Source organism: Squalius cephalus, assembly GCF_949319135.1.
Source record: "Squalius cephalus genome assembly, chromosome: 20".
Taxonomy (NCBI): domain Eukaryota; kingdom Metazoa; phylum Chordata; class Actinopteri; order Cypriniformes; family Leuciscidae; genus Squalius; species Squalius cephalus.
In genome coordinates, this window is record NC_137141.1 from 11,353,049 (window position 1) to 11,373,498 (window position 20,450).

At 37.0% G+C, this 20,450-nt stretch overlaps 2 protein-coding genes across 3 annotated transcripts in view; both read left to right on the forward strand.

Annotated features, from left to right (window-relative positions):
• The first annotated feature begins 140 nt into the window (after positions 1-140).
• Positions 141-17,212, forward strand: edrf1 (erythroid differentiation regulatory factor 1). Of its 2 annotated transcripts, XM_079853961.1 has the most exons (26): positions 141-218; positions 438-609; positions 851-1,059; positions 4,552-4,618; positions 6,593-6,718; positions 6,934-7,058; positions 7,144-7,294; positions 7,381-7,473; positions 7,779-7,900; positions 8,104-8,215; positions 8,313-8,460; positions 8,636-8,747; positions 8,846-8,957; positions 9,031-9,318; positions 9,482-9,553; positions 10,126-10,273; positions 10,371-10,562; positions 10,849-11,049; positions 11,283-11,504; positions 11,592-11,818; positions 12,818-12,976; positions 13,063-13,212; positions 14,379-14,532; positions 14,646-14,761; positions 15,822-16,000; positions 16,459-17,212. In XM_079853961.1, exons 2-26 carry the CDS (start codon positions 508-510, stop codon positions 16,619-16,621), a joined length of 3,750 nt encoding a protein of 1,249 aa, XP_079710087.1. In that variant the 5' UTR covers positions 141-218; positions 438-507; the 3' UTR covers positions 16,622-17,212. The 2 variants fall into 2 exon arrangements, with proteins under 2 accessions (XP_079710087.1, XP_079710088.1); XM_079853962.1 differs by lacking the exon at positions 141-218 and having other exon boundaries at positions 245-609.
• A 1,214-nt stretch (positions 17,213-18,426) lies between these two features.
• tonsl (tonsoku-like, DNA repair protein) overlaps positions 18,427-20,450 on the forward strand; it is a 28,123-nt gene continuing 26,099 nt past the window's right edge. The window contains exons 1-4 of the mRNA XM_079853960.1: positions 18,427-18,661; positions 19,652-19,747; positions 19,940-20,082; positions 20,226-20,409. Coding sequence (XP_079710086.1) covers positions 18,622-18,661; positions 19,652-19,747; positions 19,940-20,082; positions 20,226-20,409 — 463 coding nt within the window. The 5' untranslated portion in view covers positions 18,427-18,621. The remainder of the gene's footprint in view (positions 18,662-19,651; positions 19,748-19,939; positions 20,083-20,225; positions 20,410-20,450) is intronic.

A 20,450-nucleotide genomic window follows, 5' to 3' on the forward strand; every position in this document is an offset into this window, starting at 1 on the left:
TAGTATGAATATTTATTACATATAGCGTATATAATCTAAATATATGACATATTTATAATACCGTGTTTAAAGGCATATGTAGTGTTATAGTCAAAAACATTCTTGTAGAGCATTTCTACATCTTTCCACTCTTTTCTAGAAAGAGGCTTCGCTGACGTCACGTCTACTTCCGGGTGAGAGGTACAGTAACTTTGGAGTGATCACTGAGAAGCTGCCAGGTGACAGACATAGCTTTTCCCTTGAAAACATCATTTATTTTAGTTTTTTTGTGATCTGAGAGTTATCGATTAATCTGACGGACTTCTGTATAAATGTGTTATCGATATTTAAGCTAAAACAGCGAGAGACTTGATGAAAGAAGCAACATGGTCTGCTGTGTGGTGCTGTAGTGGATGTGATGTGTGCACTTAGTAAAGCAGATTTATGATCATTTACAGTCTATAAGGGAAAGAATCGGCGATTGTGTATTTTGGACGTTGATTTCGTGTAAACCGTCGTCCTGGATGGATGAGTGTGGTGAATATGAGCTCTCAGGATAAGAAGACAGACTCAGATCCCGGTCATGAGGAGGATCACAGCAGCAGCACTGCCACTGAAGACAACAAACAGGTCCAGACTTACTGTCACATCATAATCTAACACTGTCATCACAGTAAGATGACAGTCTGCTGCATTTCACACTGTCCAGTTGCACTGATCACGTGTGTGTGTGTGTGTGTGTGTGTAGTTTGCATATTGTCTATTATGGAAATGTGGCTGGTTTGTAACATAATCAGTCCAGTGCTATTGAGGTGAATGGTGACTTGCAACCTTATAGTTATGTTTGAAATCTTTGTCATTTGTTCTCTAGGAGGCGGTTGTTTGTCTGGGCAACAATGAAGTGAAGAGTCGTGCCGTAGTGAAGTACTCTGCCGCTCCACCCCCCACCTCCTATGCATTACTGCAGGAGAAGACCGACCTCAAGCTGCCACCAGCAAACTGGCTGCGAGAGAACGCTCATCTGGGCCCTGCGGGGACCACCGTACTCGGGTCCAGCAGGAAAAGCAAACCCTTCTCCAGGTATGACTGCTACATGTTTTCTGGTCACACTTACTATTAAGTGTCTTTAACTACTATGCACTTACATTTAAAGGGATACTCCACCGTTTTTTCATATTAAACTATGTTATTCCCTTAACTAAGACGAGTTGATACATACCTCTCTCGTCTCAGTGCGTGCACTCAATCGCTCTGGCGCGCGGCGACACTTTGATAGCACTTAGCTTAGCCCAGTTCATTCATTAGGGACCAAACAGAGATGAAGCTAGAAGCGCCCAAACACCTCCACGTTTTCCCTATTTAAATACAGTTACACGAGTAGTTACACGACCAAGTATGGTGACACAAAATAAAACGTGGCGCTTTTCTAAGCGGGTAAAAAGGATAACTATAATGTATGGTGGAATAGCACTTGGGAGCACTTCGACTCGGCACAGTAAAAAGTCACGTTGGTTCTAATGACAGAAGTGAGAGGGAGAGGATTTTTCAGGCGTGACTTTTTACTGTTCATTCCCCAATGAATGAACTGGGCTAAGCTAAATGCTATCAAAGTGTCGCCACGCGCCAGAGCGAGACGAGATGAGAGAGGTATGTATCAACTCGTCTTAGTTAAAGGGATAGTTCACTTTGAAATTAAATTTTGGTATGTTTTAGCTTACCTCAAGGGCATCCAAGATGTAGGTGTCTTTTTTTCCGCAGTAGTTTCAATTTTGATATTTTTAGGTCAAACCGTTCTTGTCTGTCAGTCATATAATGCAGGTCTGTGGTCACTGTCTCAAAGAGCATGCACAGAGTCCAAATTAAAACAATTCCCCATCGTCCAAATTAAACAATTCCCCATCGTAAGTACACATTGATGGCCTAAGACACGAAACGAGCGGTTTGTGTGAGAAAATGAACAGTATTTATATCGTTTTTAACTCTTGTACACAGCCACGTCCAAGTGATCTGAGGGCGCGCGCGCATCCTGGTGTGTGACGTGTACGCAGACTGGTGCATAGACATATACACTAGAATAGATGCCGCCTTGGCTACGGCATTCGTTCCAATGAACTGCCGTAGCCAAGGCGGCATCTATTCTAGTGTATATATATCTATGCACCAGTCTGCGTACACGTCACACACCAGGATGCGCGCGCGCCCTCAGATCACTTGGACGTGGCTGTGTACAAGAGTTAAAAACGATATAAATACTGTTCATTTTCTCACACAAAACGCTCGTTTCGTGTCTTAGGCCATCAATGTGTACTTGCGATGAGGAATTGTTTTAATTTGGACTCTGTGCATGCTCTTTGAGATAGTGACCATAGACCTGCATTATATGACTGACAGACAAGAACGGTTCGACCTAAAAATATCAAAATTGAAACTACTGCGGAAAAAAAGACACCTACATCTTGGATGCCCTTGAGGTAAGCTAAAACATACCAAAATTTAATTTCAAAGTGAACTATCCCTTTAAGGGAATAACATAGTTTAATATGAAAAAACGGTGGAGTGTTCCTTTAAAAAAATCAGTTTTTGGTGTGCAACAATGTACTTATTCTGTCCATGTTGTAGGGATGCGCGGTATACCGGTACTGCAAAAATACCGGTATATATTATATTTCAAACGGTACAATATCATAATTTTGCTCAATTCGGTATTTAATGCGCTGCTGTTTCGAAGTTCACCGCTAGGCGGCAGTGCGCTACCCAAACTGACGCGGGTCACGCACAACCGGCAAACGGTGACAACGGAGGAACACGATGGATCAAACAGATGAAGCTCATTCTACACGCCCGAAATTAATAAATAAAGAGAGCAGTAGGAGCGAAATATAGCATTACTTTGCCTACAAAAGTAATGAGAAAGGTGAAGCAACAGACCTCAATGCACCACTCTACAAACACTGCTTTAAATTTGCGACAGGAGGCAACACATCAAATCTGGCTAACGTTGAGCACTTGTCACTTGATCATCCTGACTTGTTCAAAGAGTTCAGAGATCGACAGGTGAGTCCATCATTCAACTGTTTTAATTTAGACTTTTATTCATAGCGCACATACATAAAAGCTTATCAATTAAATATGACACGGTAAACACGAAAGCTCAAATGTGCTTGCATGACACGCTAGATTAGAACCAATGAAGTTTAGGTCTCATAATTTTTGCACTTTCAAACAATCATATATTAATTGAATTTGAATGAATAAAGAGATTAGTGATATTAATTTTAGTATTAGTGATAGTAAAATGAATGACATATCACTGCTGCTGTGGCGAGTGCGACCCCTAGAGGAATCTAAGGAATCTAGAGTAATAGTAGTAATATGGATATTACTAATATGAATGTTAGAGTAACACTTTACATTTAAGCTACATTTGTCAACATTCATTAGGTAACCTGACCTAACCGTATTATAGCATTTATTAATCTAGATCAATCAGTAATTATTATTTAAATATACTAATACATGTTTAGCATGTTAACATTACTTTATATGCAATGCATTAAACTAATATGAACCCAAACACAAACCAAACAGTAATCAAACCAAGATGAATAAATGTTGATAATTCTCTGTTAATGCATGACAGCTAAAAATTAGTCATTTCATTATTCTATTATTATTCTATATTAATCAATTATTATAGATATTAACCTATTTTAATTGTATCATTTCAGGTTTCTTTCTTTCTTTTTTTTCAAAATCAAAATTTAATCTACTGTAAGTTCCCTGACTGTTTTTTATTTATTTATTTATTTTAACATTTTGATACTTTTTGTTTGCACATTCAGTACTGCAGAGTTTCAAGCAGTGTTTTTTAATAAAATTGTTTCAATTCACTTAAATTTTGAGGCTGGTTATTTGTCACCTGTGGTATCGATTTAGTATCGATACCGAGGTATTAGGTTCTGGTACCGTACCGAAACCAAAATTATGGTATCGAGCCATCCCTACCATGTTGTATTGAAAGACACTTGTGCTGCTATTGAGGTGAGATACGGGTAAGGTTTGGTGGTATGCTTAGGTTTAAGGGTTGATTAAGGGGTAAGGGAAGGGTCAGTAGTGTAATTATAGATTTCATTATGGAAATTAATTACAGATACAAGTATTGTACAGTGTAAAAAACATACAATAAGTGCATTGTATCAAATTATTATTTTAAATATTAGTACGTAGTTAAAGACACTTATCCCTGGTTGCACAGACAAGGCTTAAGATAGTCCCAGACTAAAATGCATGTTTAAGCTGTTTTAACTGAAAGCAACTTGTACTGAGATATCTTAAAATATGTCAGTGCCATTGTTTTGTCCCAAGATTTACACCATGTTTATTTCTAAGGCCCGTTTATAAAAGCAACTTAAATGTCCTAATTGAGGCCTAATCCAGGCTCAATCTAAGCCCTGTCTGTGAAACCAGGCCTTAATATAAAATAGGACCTTATATTTAATGCGAGTTTGCATATTGAAATGTTAGTGATGCTGATCTTTCCATGCCTTTTCGTGTTTTCTTTGTTTATTGTAGTTTTGGGATGGCGTATGACTTCATCGACTGTATAGGTGATGATGTTGATGTTGTATCTGATTCAGAAGTGAGTCTGTTTTATTGTGAATACAAACTGTTTTTTTTTTATATATGAAACAATAAATTATTAAACTCACTTATTAAATGGCTTTCTAGAACTCTTGATTCTGATTGGTCGATCATGGAATTTACATATTTTTGTATAATGATTAACAATGTAACTGTACACTTGACATGCAGTCAAATATATATATATATATACACTCACCTAAAGGATTATTAGGAACACCTGTTCAATTTCTCATTAATGCAATTATCTAATCAACCAATCACATGGCAGTTGCTTCAATGCATTTAGGGGTGTGGTCCTGGTCAAGACAATCTCCTGAACTCCAAACTGAATGTCAGAATGGGAAAGAAAGGTGATTTAAGCAATTTTGAGCGTGGCATGGTTGTTGGTGCCAGACGGGCCGGTCTGAGTATTTCACAATCTGCTCAGTTACTGGGATTTTCACACACAACCATTTCTAGGGTTTACAAAGAATGGTGTGAAAAGGGAAAAACATCCAGTATGCGGCAGTCCTGTGGGCGAAAATGCCTTGTTGATGCTAGAGGTCAGAGGAGAATGAGCCGACTGATTCAAGCTGATAGAAGAGCAACTTTGACTGAAATAACCACTCATTACAACCGAGGTATGCAGCAAAGCATTTGTGAAGCCACAACACGCACAACCTTGAGGCGGATGGGCTACAACAGCAGAAGACCCCACCGGGTACCACTTATCTCCACTACAAATAGGAAAAAGAGGCTACAATTTGCAGGAGCTCACCAAAATTGGACAGTTGAAGACTGGAAAAATGTTGCCTGGTCTGATGAGTCTCGATTTCTGTTGAGACATTCAGATGGTAGAGTCAGAATTTGGCGTAAACAGAATGAGAACATGGATCCATCATGCCTTGTTACCACTGTGCAGGCTGGTGGTGGTGGTGGTGTAATGGTGTGGGGGATGTTTTCTTGGCACACTTTAGGCCCCTTAGTGCCAATTGGGCATCGTTTAAATGCCACGGCCTACCTGAGCATTGTTTCTGACCATGTCCATCCCTTTATGACCACCATGTACCCATCCTCTGATGGCTACTTCCAGCAGGATAATGCACCATGTCACAAAGCTCGAATCATTTCAAATTGGTTTCTTGAACATGACAATGAGTTCACTGTACTAAAATGGCCCCCACAGTCACCAGATCTCAACCCAATAGAGCATCTTTGGGATGTGGTGGAACGGGAGCTTCGTGCCCTGGATGTGCATCCCACAAATCTCCATCAACTGCAAGATGCTATCCTATCAATATGGGCCAACATTTCTAAAGAATGCTTTCAGCACCTTGTTGAATCAATGCCACGTAGAATTAAGGCAGTTCTGAAGGCGAAAGGGGGTCAAACACAGTATTAGTATGGTGTTCCTAATAATCCTTTAGGTGAGTGTATATATACATACATATAGTAGTCACAAATTAAGAATTCATTCTCTCGTTTTTTTCACTCACACAGTGTAATAATTTGTTCCCTCGATTTAATAATTTGTGGCCAAGTTGTACTATTTTTTTTAATGAAAGAAATAATTAATACTTTGTTCAGCAAGGATGCATTAAATTGATCAATAGTGACAGTAAAGACATTTATAATGTTACAGAAGATTTTCTGTTCATGAAAGACTCCTGAATTTTTTAAATCACGGTTTCCACAAAAACATTAAGCAGCACAGCTGTTGTCAACATTGATAATAATAATAGTTTCTTGAGCACCAAATCATCATATTAGAATGATTTCTGAAGGATCATGTGACACTGAAGACTGGAGTAATGATGCTGAAAATTCAGCTTTGCATCACAGGAATAAATCACATTTTAAACAAATCATTTTAAATTGTAGAAATATTTCACTTTTTTTACTTTTACTATATTTTTGATCAATGTATTGATTTATTGATAAATGTATTAATTTAACAAAATATTTTTTTTAATTTTTATTTGTTTCACAGAACATCAAGAAGTTGCTGAAGATCCCCTACAGTAAGTCTCATGTCAGTATGGCTGTGCACAGAGTGGGCAGCACTCTCCTGCTAGATGAACTGGACATTCAGGAACTCTTTATGAGGTCATCACAGGTAACCAGAAATAGTCACATTATTTCTCTCTACCGTACTATTTTTTTGTTCAGGAGCCTCTAAATGCATCACCTGGTGGCAATTCCCCAAACCCTAAAGCTAATACTGAATTATATATTAGTAAAACATTTAGTTATCCTGTTCATGACAAGAGTGTTTATGCCATCCTAAGAAGACTTCTATAAAATAAAACTAACATTGCAACCGCCCTGTAGACTGGTGACTGGACGTGGCTGAAGGAGTTTTACCAGCGTCTCATTGACCAAAAGTGGCAGAGAAAGAAAAAAAGTAAAGAGCACTGGAATGAGAAAGCCATCCTATCAAAGTTTCTCTATTACAGGTTGGGAACTGACTTTACACGGTTATCATCTCATGAAAGCACTGATTTCCATGACTTACACCCACGGTACTCTCCTGTGTTTCAGCATTAACAGTGATGGGACTGCGGTGCCTGTGCCATCAGATACAGATCAGGCGGCAGAGGAGGGCTGTGGGACGGCGGCTGATGGACCGTCTTGGCCCGCCACCTTCAACAGTTCCACTACTGATTCAGAGGAGTCTGCGATACCCAAGGAGGTTCGGGCAGCCTTTCCTCTACGTCTCATGTCATGTGTCATCAGTGTGTTTGAGGCTGAATCGTCCTGTCCACTCGTGTCTTTCAGGAGCAGGTGGATACATATACTTTAGGTCATGTGTCTTCAGTTCCTAAAGAACAGAATCTACCCACGCTATTCAATGAAGGAGAAAACAGTCAGGTAATGGTATCAAATCGTGTATTTCAAATCGTGGACCCACAAATTGTGCCTTAATGACACTGTTGAAAAATGCTGAAAAAAATCTACTCCTCCTATTTACATCACACTTCACAGGTTCATTATTCCCATATTTACTTTTTTTTGTAAACATTTAATTTCACTTTTACTAAATGCATATACTTTTTAAAAATTCTTTACTTTATATATTATGTTTTTTTACTCAATTGATAAAAGTAAATCACAATTACATTGTACAGCACAATATATATCTATTTGTATTTTGAACTGACATTTTTCTCTCTCAGGGTTTGAAGAATGACTTTGTCCGGAATATTTTATGGACATTTGAGGACATCCACATGCTTGTGGGATCAAATATGCCAATATTTGGAGGTGGTCGCTACCCAGCAGTCAGTTTACGGCTCAGGTTAGTGTCCTAGATATGTTTTTTTTTGTGTCATCTCATATATTTTTAGGATATATTTATCTGGTTATGAATTATTTACAAATGAATTACATTTCAATGCTAAACCCTCCATATACACTACCGTTCACAAGTTATTCAGTAAGATTTTCTTCAGTTTCTTTAATACTTTTATTAAATATCCTGATTTCGCTTTGTCTTAACAGGGACAACAACAAACCAATCAACGTTCTCACAGGAATTGATTACTGGCTGGATAATTTGATGTGTAATGTACCGGAGCTGGTCATGTGCTTTCACGTCAATGGCATTGTGCAGGTAAGATGATTTGCTGATTATTAAATCCATCGTTAGTTTTGCACATATTGATGTACACTAATGTTCATTTTCCTAATGGTTCAACTCTCGTTTATAGAAATATGAAATGATAAAGACAGAGGACATCCCAGATTTGGAAAATTCAACGTTCTCAACGCGGGTTGTGAAAGACATTGCACAGAATATCCTGTCATTCCTGAAATCCAACTGTACCAAAGAAGGACACACGTACTGGCTCTTTAAGGGTGGGTGGCCTATGTTATATATATATATTATATATATATATGTGTGTGTGTATGTATGTATATATGTATATATATATATATATATATATGTATGTGTATGTGCATATATAGATGGTTAACAATAAATAAACAATATAAACAATGTATATATACGCCTGTCTGTTTCTCCATCCAGCTAGCGGAAGTGACATTGTGAAGCTGTATGACCTCACTACTCTGTGTGAGGAGGCGGCAGAAGAGAAATGCCAGAATCCCTTCACGCTTCCTGTTGCGGTGCTTCTATACAAGTATGATTTACCTTCATTTCTACTTCTCTCATATTCCGTTTCCATTGCCTAATTTTCCCAGTCAGTATCAGAGAGGAATCTGGTGTTTTTTACAACAGAGTGGCCAGCAACATGATGCTAAAGAAGAGTCAAAACAGGAAGAACTATGGGACCATCCGGACTCTGTTGCTCAACTGTGCTAAACTGCTGGATGAGGAGAGACATCCACAGGTATGAAGCTTCATTATATTTCCTGTGTCGCTGTGCATGATGTCTGACCGTTTCCTTCTGTTTGCTGGTGTAGATCATCGCGTCCGCTCACTACATGCTGGCGGAGCTGTTCCAGCTGGACGATGTGAGTGAAGACGAGGGGAACGGGGAGTCACTGAGGGGCGGGGGATCTGAAGACAGCTACAGTGATGAAGAGGAGGAGGAGGAGGAGGATGATGATGATGATGATGATGATGAAGACGAGAGCTGCTCCTACAGGACCTCCTCTGAGCCACAGGACGACTCTAAAGCTGTGGCCGTCATCAAGTCTGTCTGGGAGCTGTCAGTTCCAGAGAAATACAAGAGCACACATCAGATCAGAGTAGGAGATCTTTTTGTGGTTAGATATTATGGAATATAAGCTGTCTGAAGATTAGAAGTTTAAACATTTAGGGTCATTTTACACCTTGCACAAATTTGCTTAATGAATTTACATCAGCATTATGTTAACAATGTTCTGACTCCACACTCCTCTTCCCTTCCAGCCCAACTGTGCATTTCCTGTGTCACAAGACAAGGAGGAGAAGTGCCGACTGGTTCTCAGCTACATTCTGAAAGTGAGAACACTAGATTAATATTTGTTTTCATTTTCTTTCATGCGCATTTTCTTTTTTCAGTTCCATGGACAGTGAATGGAACTTTGTTCACTACCATTGTGAAGTACTTTCTGTCTGGATGTCTATGACTGTCTATCTATCTATCTATCTATCTATCTATCTATCTATCTATCTATCTATCTATCTATCTATCTGCACCATTGTATGTATCTGTCTGTCTGTTTGTTGTGCTATCTCTGTCTACCATTCAATCTATCATTCTGTTTTTCATTTGATCTATCTATTTGTCATCTATCAATCTGTCTATCTTTCTATCTATTGTTCTGTTGATCATTCTGTTCTGTTTTTGTCTGTCCGTCCATCTATCTATCTTTCTATCTGCTTTGCTGTCTACCATTGTATGTACGTATGCATGTATGTATGTATGTGTCTGTCTGCCATTCTTTCTATCATTCTGTCCATCATTTGATGCATATATTTGTCTGTCTATCGTTCTATTTATTGTTCTGTCTTTCTGTCTTGCTGTCTGTCTTGCTGTCTGTCAAAGTAAAACTTTGCATTTCTGTGTGTAGGGTTTAAAAGCAGTGGACAACAGCATAAAGAAAGAGAGTGACCTTCCTGCGGCCGACCCCAGCACGCCCATCCCTCTAAAATATGAGGAGAGAAGTCAGAATGGAGCTGGAGACGTGGAGAAAGAGATTGCTCTACTGCTGGACAGAGGTCAGTAATCCCATCCCATCCCTTCATCAATTCAGAAACTCAATTATTTTCCACTGATTGATCACTTACGGAATTACTCGTCATCTTGGTTACACAGTCGGCCCGTGTAACAAGGAACTGAAGATGCCGACACGCTCCGGGATGTTACCGGGCACATGGCAGCATCGAATAAAACAGCAGCTGTTCCTGAAAGCGTCTAGAGCGTACTACGTCCTGTCAGATGCTGCAAGCAACCTGCTGAAGCACGGCCGGGCACTGCGCTACATCAAACTGGCTCTGCAGTGCCACGGTAAGAACATGCGGCTCTCAGTACTGTCAGAAACCTGCATCACAGGAATAAATTACATTTTGAAATATACTCAAGTAGAAAACTTTTATTTTAAATTGTAATAATATTTAACAATATTACTGTTTTTACTGCGACCTTAGCGACCCCAAACTTTTGAATGGTAGTGTATAGGCTATGCATGTGCATATGTTCTCTTTAAACCTTTAAATATATTTTAAAGAGTGTAATTAAGCAGCTTATCTAGAGCCGTTCAAACCTGATCTATATACGTTTTCTCTCTCTGTAGACGCGTACTGCTCCATCAGTGGTTGTCTCCACCCCCAGGTGCTTCTGTTCCACTGTCAGTGTCTGTCTCTATGTGGAGATGTTCAGCTCATGTTGGCCCAGAATGCCTCAAACAGAGCCGCGTATCTGGAGGAGTACAGCTACCAGACTAAAGAAGACCAGGAGATCCTCCACTGCCTGCACCGCGAGAGCTCCTGTCAAGGTCTGAACGCTAGATCACACACTGAAAAGATCATAATATGCTGTGAATTCTAATTACAGCTGCTGTTATTAATGGAATGGTTATTAATGTGAAGCGGGATTTTGGAACAATGAGATTTCACTGTGCCCGGGGGGGTGGATGGGATACTGAAACTCCTGGAAGAGACAGTGTTATTGTCTGTAATATTTGAATATTGACATTAACTGACCTGAAACTTCTCTTTCCTCTCTCAGCCTTTAGCATGGCCACTGATCTGGCCCCAGACCCAGAGTACCAGCTGATCGTCAGCAGCAAGTGTTATGAGGCCGCCCATGACCTTTTGACCTCAGGAGTTCTGAAGGACCTGGGACAGGAGCAGCTGGGTCAGGTTCTGAAACGGCTTGGTAACATCCGCAACGAGATAGGCGTCTTCTACATGAACCAGGCCGCAGCCATGCAGGCAGAGAAAGAAGGAGGTGAATGCTTCTTTGTTTGCTGTTAGATTTAAATAACAAACGTTTGACCGAGAGTTGTGTGTGAATTAGAGCTTTTTCTTCCTCCAGTGCGCAGGAGTGTGAGCGTGGCCGAGCAGGAGCTGTGGAAGAAGAGTTTTTCATGTTTTGAGAAGGGCATGCAGGATTTTAATATGATTTCAGACTCCATAAACACCGCCCTGCTGCTGTGTAACATCGGCCGACTCATGCGTATCTGCGCTCAGGCTCACTGCGTCGTGACATCAGAGCAAAGACGCGGGGAGTTCTCACCTGAAGAGGCTCTCTACTACAACAAGGTTAGACATGCATACAGCCTTATTCAGATGTTGGCTTAAAGACAGCATGAGACGGCTTCTGCAATGAATGATATGATTTGCCTATTGTAAAAAAAACAAAAACAAATTTTATATATATATATATATATATGTGTGTGTGTGTGTGTGTGTGTATATTTTATATAAATAAATAAATAAATAAATAAATATATATATATATATATAAAATAACATATAATCAATAATAATAATACTAATAATAATTGATTTTGTACATGAAAAACAAGTGGATACAAGTGTCTTATAATAAGATTAATATATTAAGATATTTAGTAAAAAATTATAATAATTATAATAATATAAATACTATTAAAAATTAACAATCTTAATATAATAATCATAATTCTTTTAGCTTATTTACATACAACTTTCATATACTTTTTATCCATCTACATATTATTAAAAATAATTTATCTTGTAGATGGATAAAAAGTGGATACAGGTGTCTTATATTATATTAAGATTGTTCATATTTATTTTATTATTATTAACAATAATAAAAACTTCTTGTTTGTATATCCCTTGAATAAATGTAATATGTTAAGATTATTATATTAAGTTTGTTAATAAAATATTATAATAGTAATGCTAATAATACATATTAATCGTAATATAAGACACTTATCTACTTTCATCCACCTACAAATGAAAATTATTAATAATTTATCTTGTAGATGGATAAAAAGTGAATATAAGTGTCTTATCTTAAGATTGTTAATAATAATAATTATAATAATTTCTCCTTTGTACATCACTTGGATAAAAATGTCTTATATTAAGAATAATAATATAAATAATAATAATTATGTTGATAATTATTGCTATTATTATTATCATTAATAAGTACCTTTAAATAATAAACATGTCTGCTAAATGAATTAATGTAAATGTAATAAATCATCCACAATAAGACAAGGAACATTTTTAAGAAGGAATCTCTCTCTCTGTGTCCCTCAATAGGCGATAGATTATTACCAGAGGGCGCTGAAGTCTCTGAGCTGCAGGGAGAGTCACTCAGCCGTCTGGGACTCTGTGAACTGGGAACTCTCTACTACCTATTTCACATTGGCCACACTCCTCCAGGACTACGCTCCGCTATCCCGTAAAGCACAGGAACAGGTAGAACACACACACATTATTTAGTCTGTACACACTGCTGTGAAGAAATAATGAAATCCACTTGACATGAGAGTAATGCGTTTCAGATCGAGAGGGAAGTCACAGAGACCATGATGAAGTCTCTGAGGTACTGCGACCTGCACACGGAGTCCGCTCGCCAGCCGCTCTACCAGTACAGAGCAGCCACCATCCACCATAGACTGGCTTCAATGTACCACAGCTGCTACCGCAACCAGGTACATCATCATCATCAATCACGGGTCTTCAGCACACAATAAGCCTTAAAGGGGACATATCATGCTAAATCCACTTTTTTAGCCCTTAAATGCATTTTGTTGTATATTTGGAGTGTTTAGAAGTACAGAAAAGTTGAAATTATTCTATTCAGCTGCTTCGTTGATATCTTTATATTCTGTTTTTTTCAACCTTTTCCGATTTTTCTGTTATCTATGACGTTTTGTGAACTATTACGTCACAGTATTTGCAGCGGAACTGCCAAATAAGGACATTGACTTCCAGCCCAACACTTCGAGCAATCCGCCATTTTTATTTCTCGCTGCAATTTTGTAGTCCAAGCTAAAAGATGCAGAAGTTACGAGAGGGTAAGTTAAAATGTTCGGTTGTTGGATGTAGTAACCCACACGCTTCATTACACCGTCTAATGTAGATGAACTGCCGCGCATGTTTAACTGAAAGAACGAGCAGAGAGAGACCCGGTCGCGCGCGCACTCTTTCTCTCTTCGGAGCCAGGCGAAAATGTAAACAAGACACCGTCTCCAAACTAGGCGCTGTCTTGCTCTCTCTCCCTCGCACATATTAATCAAAATAAATCGACACGGTGGTAAAAGGTCGGAAGACCAAAGTTTCATGTGTAAATACAGTAACACACCATTGCGATACATCCATATGAAGACGTTGTTCTGCAGGTTCGTCGTCTTCATTTTCATCTCGCTCCGGCTCCGACTCTGGCTCGAACATGTAAGGCTGGCTGGACAAGTCTTCCGTTGTTGACATTTTGTTAATAACGTGTGAATAAAAAGTTTCTGTGCCGCTAGATAATCGTATCTCTGCTATCAAACTACAAAAATGGCCGAACGGGGTGGAGTTGAACCGAGTGTCACCGCTGCATCCTGGAGAGGGGGCGGGGTATGAAGTGTCTCAATTGTATTAAAGAGACCGCACCAAAACGAGTTGCTCTCAGACGCACATCAGAAAAGGGGTAGAAAAGGGGCCTGTGGAGCTATAATAATGAGGAATTCAGACCCAAGCATTGCAGTTCCGCTTTATATAGACTACAAATGTATGATTTATATGTAAAAAGGAACGATTTAAAAGCATGATATGTCTCCTTTAACTTGTTCCCACATGGACCGTTCCTCCCATTTCTCTCTCTGTCTCTCAGGTTGGAGACGAAAGCGTTCGTAAACAGCACAAAGCTCTGGCAGAGCAGCATTACAGTAAGGCTGTGCGGCTCTTTGTGAGTCTGAGTGACGCTCCGTGTGAGCTGCTCCGCACACTTCTGGAGAGAGTGGCCTTCGCTGAGTTCACCATGGCGGGTAAGAAGCGCACACTGCAGGAAATATCAGCCATAAGAGGTCGAACCTCAGACTGGATGTTCTCTTGTGTGTGTGTGTGTGTGTGTGTGTGTGTGTGTGTGTGTGTGTTCCAGGTCAGAACAGCAGCGCCGTGAAGCTGAAGACTTTGACGGGAGCTCTGGAGATCATGAGTGAAACACGTCACGCATTCAAACTCATTCATAAAGAGCTGCTGGAGCAACAGGAAAAAGTATATACACAAACATAAACACACATTATTGTTAGTATTATTACTAATTTGGAAATACATGGATAAAAGTTTCTGATATTAAGATGGTTAATTACTATTATGGTTTAGTTTATGTGTAATAAAATCTATGTTGAATCAAAATCTTTCTTTCTAAAGCTACTTTTTCTAATGTCTAATCAATGCTTTTATCGTCTAACACAATAATGAGTTTTGGGGAGTAATTTAATCAATTTCCAAAATTGATGTATGATTAATTTGCAATTAATTTGATTAATTAATCGACACATCATGTAATTTACACATCGCTTAACAACCCTATTAATAGGGCTATATATATGTATATATTTATTAATAATAATCATTTCTTTGTAAGTTCATTAGATAAGTGTTTAATATTAAGATTATTACTTGAAGATTGTTAATATTTATTATCATTACTAAAATAACAATAATAATTTTTCATTTGTAAGTCCCTTAGATGAAAGTGCATTATATTAAGATTGTTTTTAATTATTATTATTAGGGCTGTCAAAAGATTAATCGCGATTAATCGCATCCAAAATAAAAGTTTGTTTTTAATAATATATGTGTGTGTACTGTGTATAATTAAATTTGTATATATAAATACACACACATGCATGTATATATTTAAGAAAAATGTGTTATTTATATATATATATATATATAAATTATATTTATATATAATATAAACTATATAAATTTATATACAGTATATGTATGCAAATATTTCTTAAATATATACATGCATGTGTGTGTATTTATATATACAAATTTAATTATACACAGTACACACACATATATTATGCAAACACAAACTTTTATTTTGGATGCGATTAATCGCAATTAATCTTTTGACAGCCCTAATTATTATTAATTAATGATTATTATATTTACTATTATTTGTAATTCCCTTTGGATAAATGTGTATTTTATTAACATTATTATTATTTTAAGATTTTCATTTGTATAACAATTATAATTTTTATTATAAATAATAATAATTGTTCTCTTTCCACTCTTGTGTGACGTATGTTGTCAGATATTGACGGCAGAGGACTCTGACAAACCTGAAGAACTCCATGAGGCTTCAGACAGCTCTTCCTCCTCTGAGCTGAACACAGAAGAGGTTGTGAAGTTAATTGGTGTCTTCGAGCCCAGTTTCTCCTTCCTGTTGCTGCAACTGATTAAACTCAGCACTGCAAGTAAACGTAAACTCAGGTGAGGGATACAGAAAGATACATACTCCAGCAATATACTTAAGGAAGTACCATATTCCATCTCAATTTATGCTACAGATCAGTGTTGTTTTATTATCATTACTATCTTAGTGTCTGTTAATATTTTGAATTAGTTTTTAATATTACTTATTTAGTAATTTGTGTTTAGTCATTTTTATTAGGTTTTTTTTATGTCTGTTTAATTTATTAAAAAAAAAATTATTTCAGTTTTAGTCATTTCAGTACTTATAAGAACTTTTTCCTTTGGAACTAACTGAAATAAAAGAAGTTTTAAATATTTAATTTCTGATCATTTAATTTATTCCAAGTAATGTAAATTTGTTTTTTCAATTCTTTATAATTTTTTTTAGTCAATGATAAAATTACCGCAACAGATCATACAGAAATAAATAGAAATAATCAATTCTGTGTGTGATGGTTGTGTCTTTTCATATGCAGTGGTAAAGAAGAGGAGCAGGTGAAGATCTACAAGAACGTATATTCTTGCCTTCTACGGGCTGAAAAGTCCGTCCCGCTCACCCAGCGGGTTTCCCTTTTCCTGGAGCTGCTGGATCAGCTAAACCCTCCCACAGGAAGTGATGAAGCAAGATCGTCATCTTGAGAATCAAATCCAACTGGTTTGAGCAAGGACTCTTTAGCTTCCTGGCCTCATTAATGCCAAGCATGCGGCAGTTTGGAGTTAAAACAATCAGGCTTTTACACAATGTTATAAAAAAGGTTTCAGCTAGTTTTGGAAAGTGACCTGGTATAAAAATGTGAACTATAACCCTCACCAGCAGTGCCTTTCTTATGCTCCAATTGTGCTAGACTTCCTACAAGAGTTGACAGACTCTAACTAGATGATTTCTTTTTTTCTTTATTGAAATCATTATGAGAATAAACAAACTGTACAGTTGTTTGTAGAGCTGATATTTATTGCTAATGGGTGATATGTACAAAATGTGAACGTGGTTTTGTTTTACACACTTTTTATTGGAAGGTACACTCACAGGCTTTTCTGTTTCTGGTGCATAAATAAGCTCTTGATTTTTATTTAAATTTTAAAAGAATGCAGGTTTTCAATTTAAACAAAAGTGCAATAATTTAGCAAATGCCAATGCAACAGGTGATTATCCAGATACAGTATTGTGAACATTTGGGATGGCTTGGCTTTTAAAAGTCTTCAATAAATTTCAAATCTGTTCAAAGTCAGTGTCGTGTTTTTTCATAACTGAAACAACTGTTTACAAAGTGATGTCCTAGGTAAATTGTCTTCTTTAATATTTTATTGGGGACGCATGTGTTGGCAGGATCTACAAAGTTGCTGGCACTTTGAAAATGGACCAATATCTGCTGAACACAATATAACCAAATAGTGGAGATCAAATGTGTATTTTCCAACTTTATAACGATCTCAAACACAGCGCATGAACAAAGTTGCACGCAATGAAAGTGTCCATGCTCAGCTTTTTGAAGCCTTAAAGCCATTGAAAACCTTTAGGAAATTACAAAAATTACAAGTCATGCAGGTTATTCGATGAAGCTCAACTTTGGGAAGAACTTAAGGAGGACAGAAAAAAAGTTAAGCATGGCAAAGTTTGGTGAGCCAATACCCAGGAGAATGGCTGCTGAAATCAAAAACAAAGGGAGAACCAACAAAATATTAATTACTTATTACATTGTAGTCAATATATGCTTTTTTCCCCCCTGTGAGCTTTTTTGTTTTTCTATGCCTTTTTTCCATAATTCAATAAAAAACATATTTAATTATATGCAGGAGTTAGCCTTTCTTGTCAAATAATTTTGTCATTTTAATACCTTAACCAAGTTTAGTGTATTCTTCTTCCCAATAACATACTCCTCATATTTTGATTATTTAATGGAGCCTGAAGTGTCATTAAAAGCCAATATTGTGCAAATATTCCCTCCGGACATCACTTTTGAACACTACTGTACTTGTAGGTCTAGAACCGGTATAATTTTGCAAGCCCAGTGTAATTTTATTTGTAATTTATATACGTTTAATGTAAATAATGTTAAAAACATGATTTTATAATCATAAAAACACTTCTAAGAAAAAGGAAAATGAAATACATGAGTATCGACACTTTAGTCCCATTAATTGATAATAGTAACAACTGTTCCTCTCAAATAAACTTGGTTTAAGTATTTTATGATATTCAATAAATATTGTTGAGAACTGGTAATCAGAATAAAAGGAAAGAACAGATTTCTTACCTTACACGTGTAATTCATCGGCCTATTTTGCTTTTTAATAAACATTTAACTGAAAAAAAAAACTGAATGACAATGTCCTTATCAAGATGGCCTCTCGGTTTGGACATTTTCAGAAAGAGAATTGTGGGAGACTCCTGACGTCACCCGCAGTAGCCAATCAGCGTCTCTCAATGTTTCCGTACCGTGAACTTTGGCGCGCCGCTTTGAAAGAATCAACACATCAATGAAAATAGACGATCATAAGTATTGATCAGCTTTAAATCCGATATAAAGCAATCAATGAGGACGTGATTTATAGTATTACAGCTGTTCGCGAGCGGGTAGTGTTGGTTATTCATTAGATGCGCGTAAGTTTGTAGTAATCCGCTGTAGAGGTCCTGGTAAATGGACAGGATGACGTCTAGCGTTACAAAAGAAATCAAGCGTAAGTTATTACCTATAAAATCATCAATAATATTATTTCTGTCCATTGCTTTAAGATCTGTGATTTATTGTCATGTAAGTCAATTCTAATGAAAAATTTGTATTTTAATGTAAACCACACCATCCACGTATTTATTAGTTTGCTTTTTTGTTTGTTTACATTATGTACATGTCAGTTAGAAATTTGTAACGTTATGTATACAATTTGTACATATATTTCTTTAATGTAATGACTTGTGATATATGTACTAGAGTTTAATATATATATATATATATATATATATATATATATATGTGTGTGTGTGTGTGTGTGTGTGTGTGTGTGTGTGTGTGTGTGTGTGTATGTATATACACTTACTATAATATATAGTTATTTATTATTTATTTGTTTATTTTAATAATTATAGTTTAGTATAATGTTAGTTTAACATATGATATGTAATACAAGATGCATATATATATATATATATATATATATATATATATATATATATATACATATATATTAGGGCTGTCAAATGATTAATCGCGATTAATCACATCCAAAATAAAAGTTTGTTTTTACATAATATATGTGTGTGTACGGTGTATAATTATTTTCTATATATAAATACACACACATGCATGTATATATTTAAGAAATATTTGCATGTATATACTGTGTATATATATTTATATTATATATAAATATTTTATATATAAATAACACATTTTTCTTAAATATATATGCATGTGTGTGTTTTTATATATAGAAAATAATTATACTCCATACACACACATATATTATGTAAACACAAACTTTTATTTTGGATGCGATTAATCATTTGACAGCCCTAATATATATATATATATATATATAATATTAGTTATTTATTTAAACTTATGAATTAAACTTAAATTATGATGTAGTATAGACTGTTTTTACACATACACACATGCATTTAATACAGAGTCATTAATAACTATCATTATTAATTTCATGTGTTTGCAGTACTACAGAAGGCCAAGAGTAAAGCCCAGAGCGGCAATAACCTGAAAGAGGAAGCCAGTCTGTGCAATCAGCTGGGGGAAGTTTACGCTAAAACAGGTAAAACAGACACTGAAGCCCTTAGGAGACTTTAGAATAAAAGTGGATTAGTCTGGACTCAAAGCTGTAGGTACAAACCCTAGAAGGTTTGCTCTCTGAGCTGTCATTATGATTATGAGGACCATTATTGTGACAGATGTTCATTGAATGAATGTATTATGTTATAATCAGTCTGGCACTTGTTTCTTCTAGGTGACTATCGAGCTGCTATTGAGGAGCATCGGCAGGAATTGGCGCTGTCTGAGATTTTGCATGATGTGATTGGATCTGCTGTAGCCAATAGGAAGATTGGAGAGTGCTATGCAGAACTGGGGAACATTGAAGCTGCTCTGAAGGTTTGCAAATACATACTAGCTAGAAGAGTAGTCAGTGCATGGAGTGCAGTCATTCACACTCTCTCTCTCTCTCTCTCTCTCTCTCTCTCTCTCTCTCTCTCTCTCTCTCTCTCTCTCTCTCTCTCTCTCTCTCTCTCTCTCAGCACCAGAGGCTTCATCTGAATCTGGCTCGATCTGTGCATGATGCAGCAGAGGAGCAGAGGGCACTGGCCACTATTGGAAGAACATACCTCTTCCTCTTTGACTCGGACCATTCACGGGACAGCTTGAAGCATGCTGAAGATGCGTTCATGAAGAGTTTGGCCATTGTAGATGAGCGCCTAGAAGGTTAAAAAATGATTTTAGATATTCAAAATGACATGGTCAAC

Coding starts and splice junctions, on each gene's coding strand:
- edrf1 (XM_079853961.1), top strand. CDS start 508: ATGAGTGTGGTGAATATGAGCTCTCAGGATAAGAAGACAGACTCAGAT. Junction 8,216..8,312: donor ACGTCAATGGCATTGTGCAG/GTAAGATGATTT, acceptor TCTCGTTTATAG/AAATATGAAATGATAAAGAC. Junction 12,977..13,062: donor CCCGTAAAGCACAGGAACAG/GTAGAACACACA, acceptor AATGCGTTTCAG/ATCGAGAGGGAAGTCACAGA.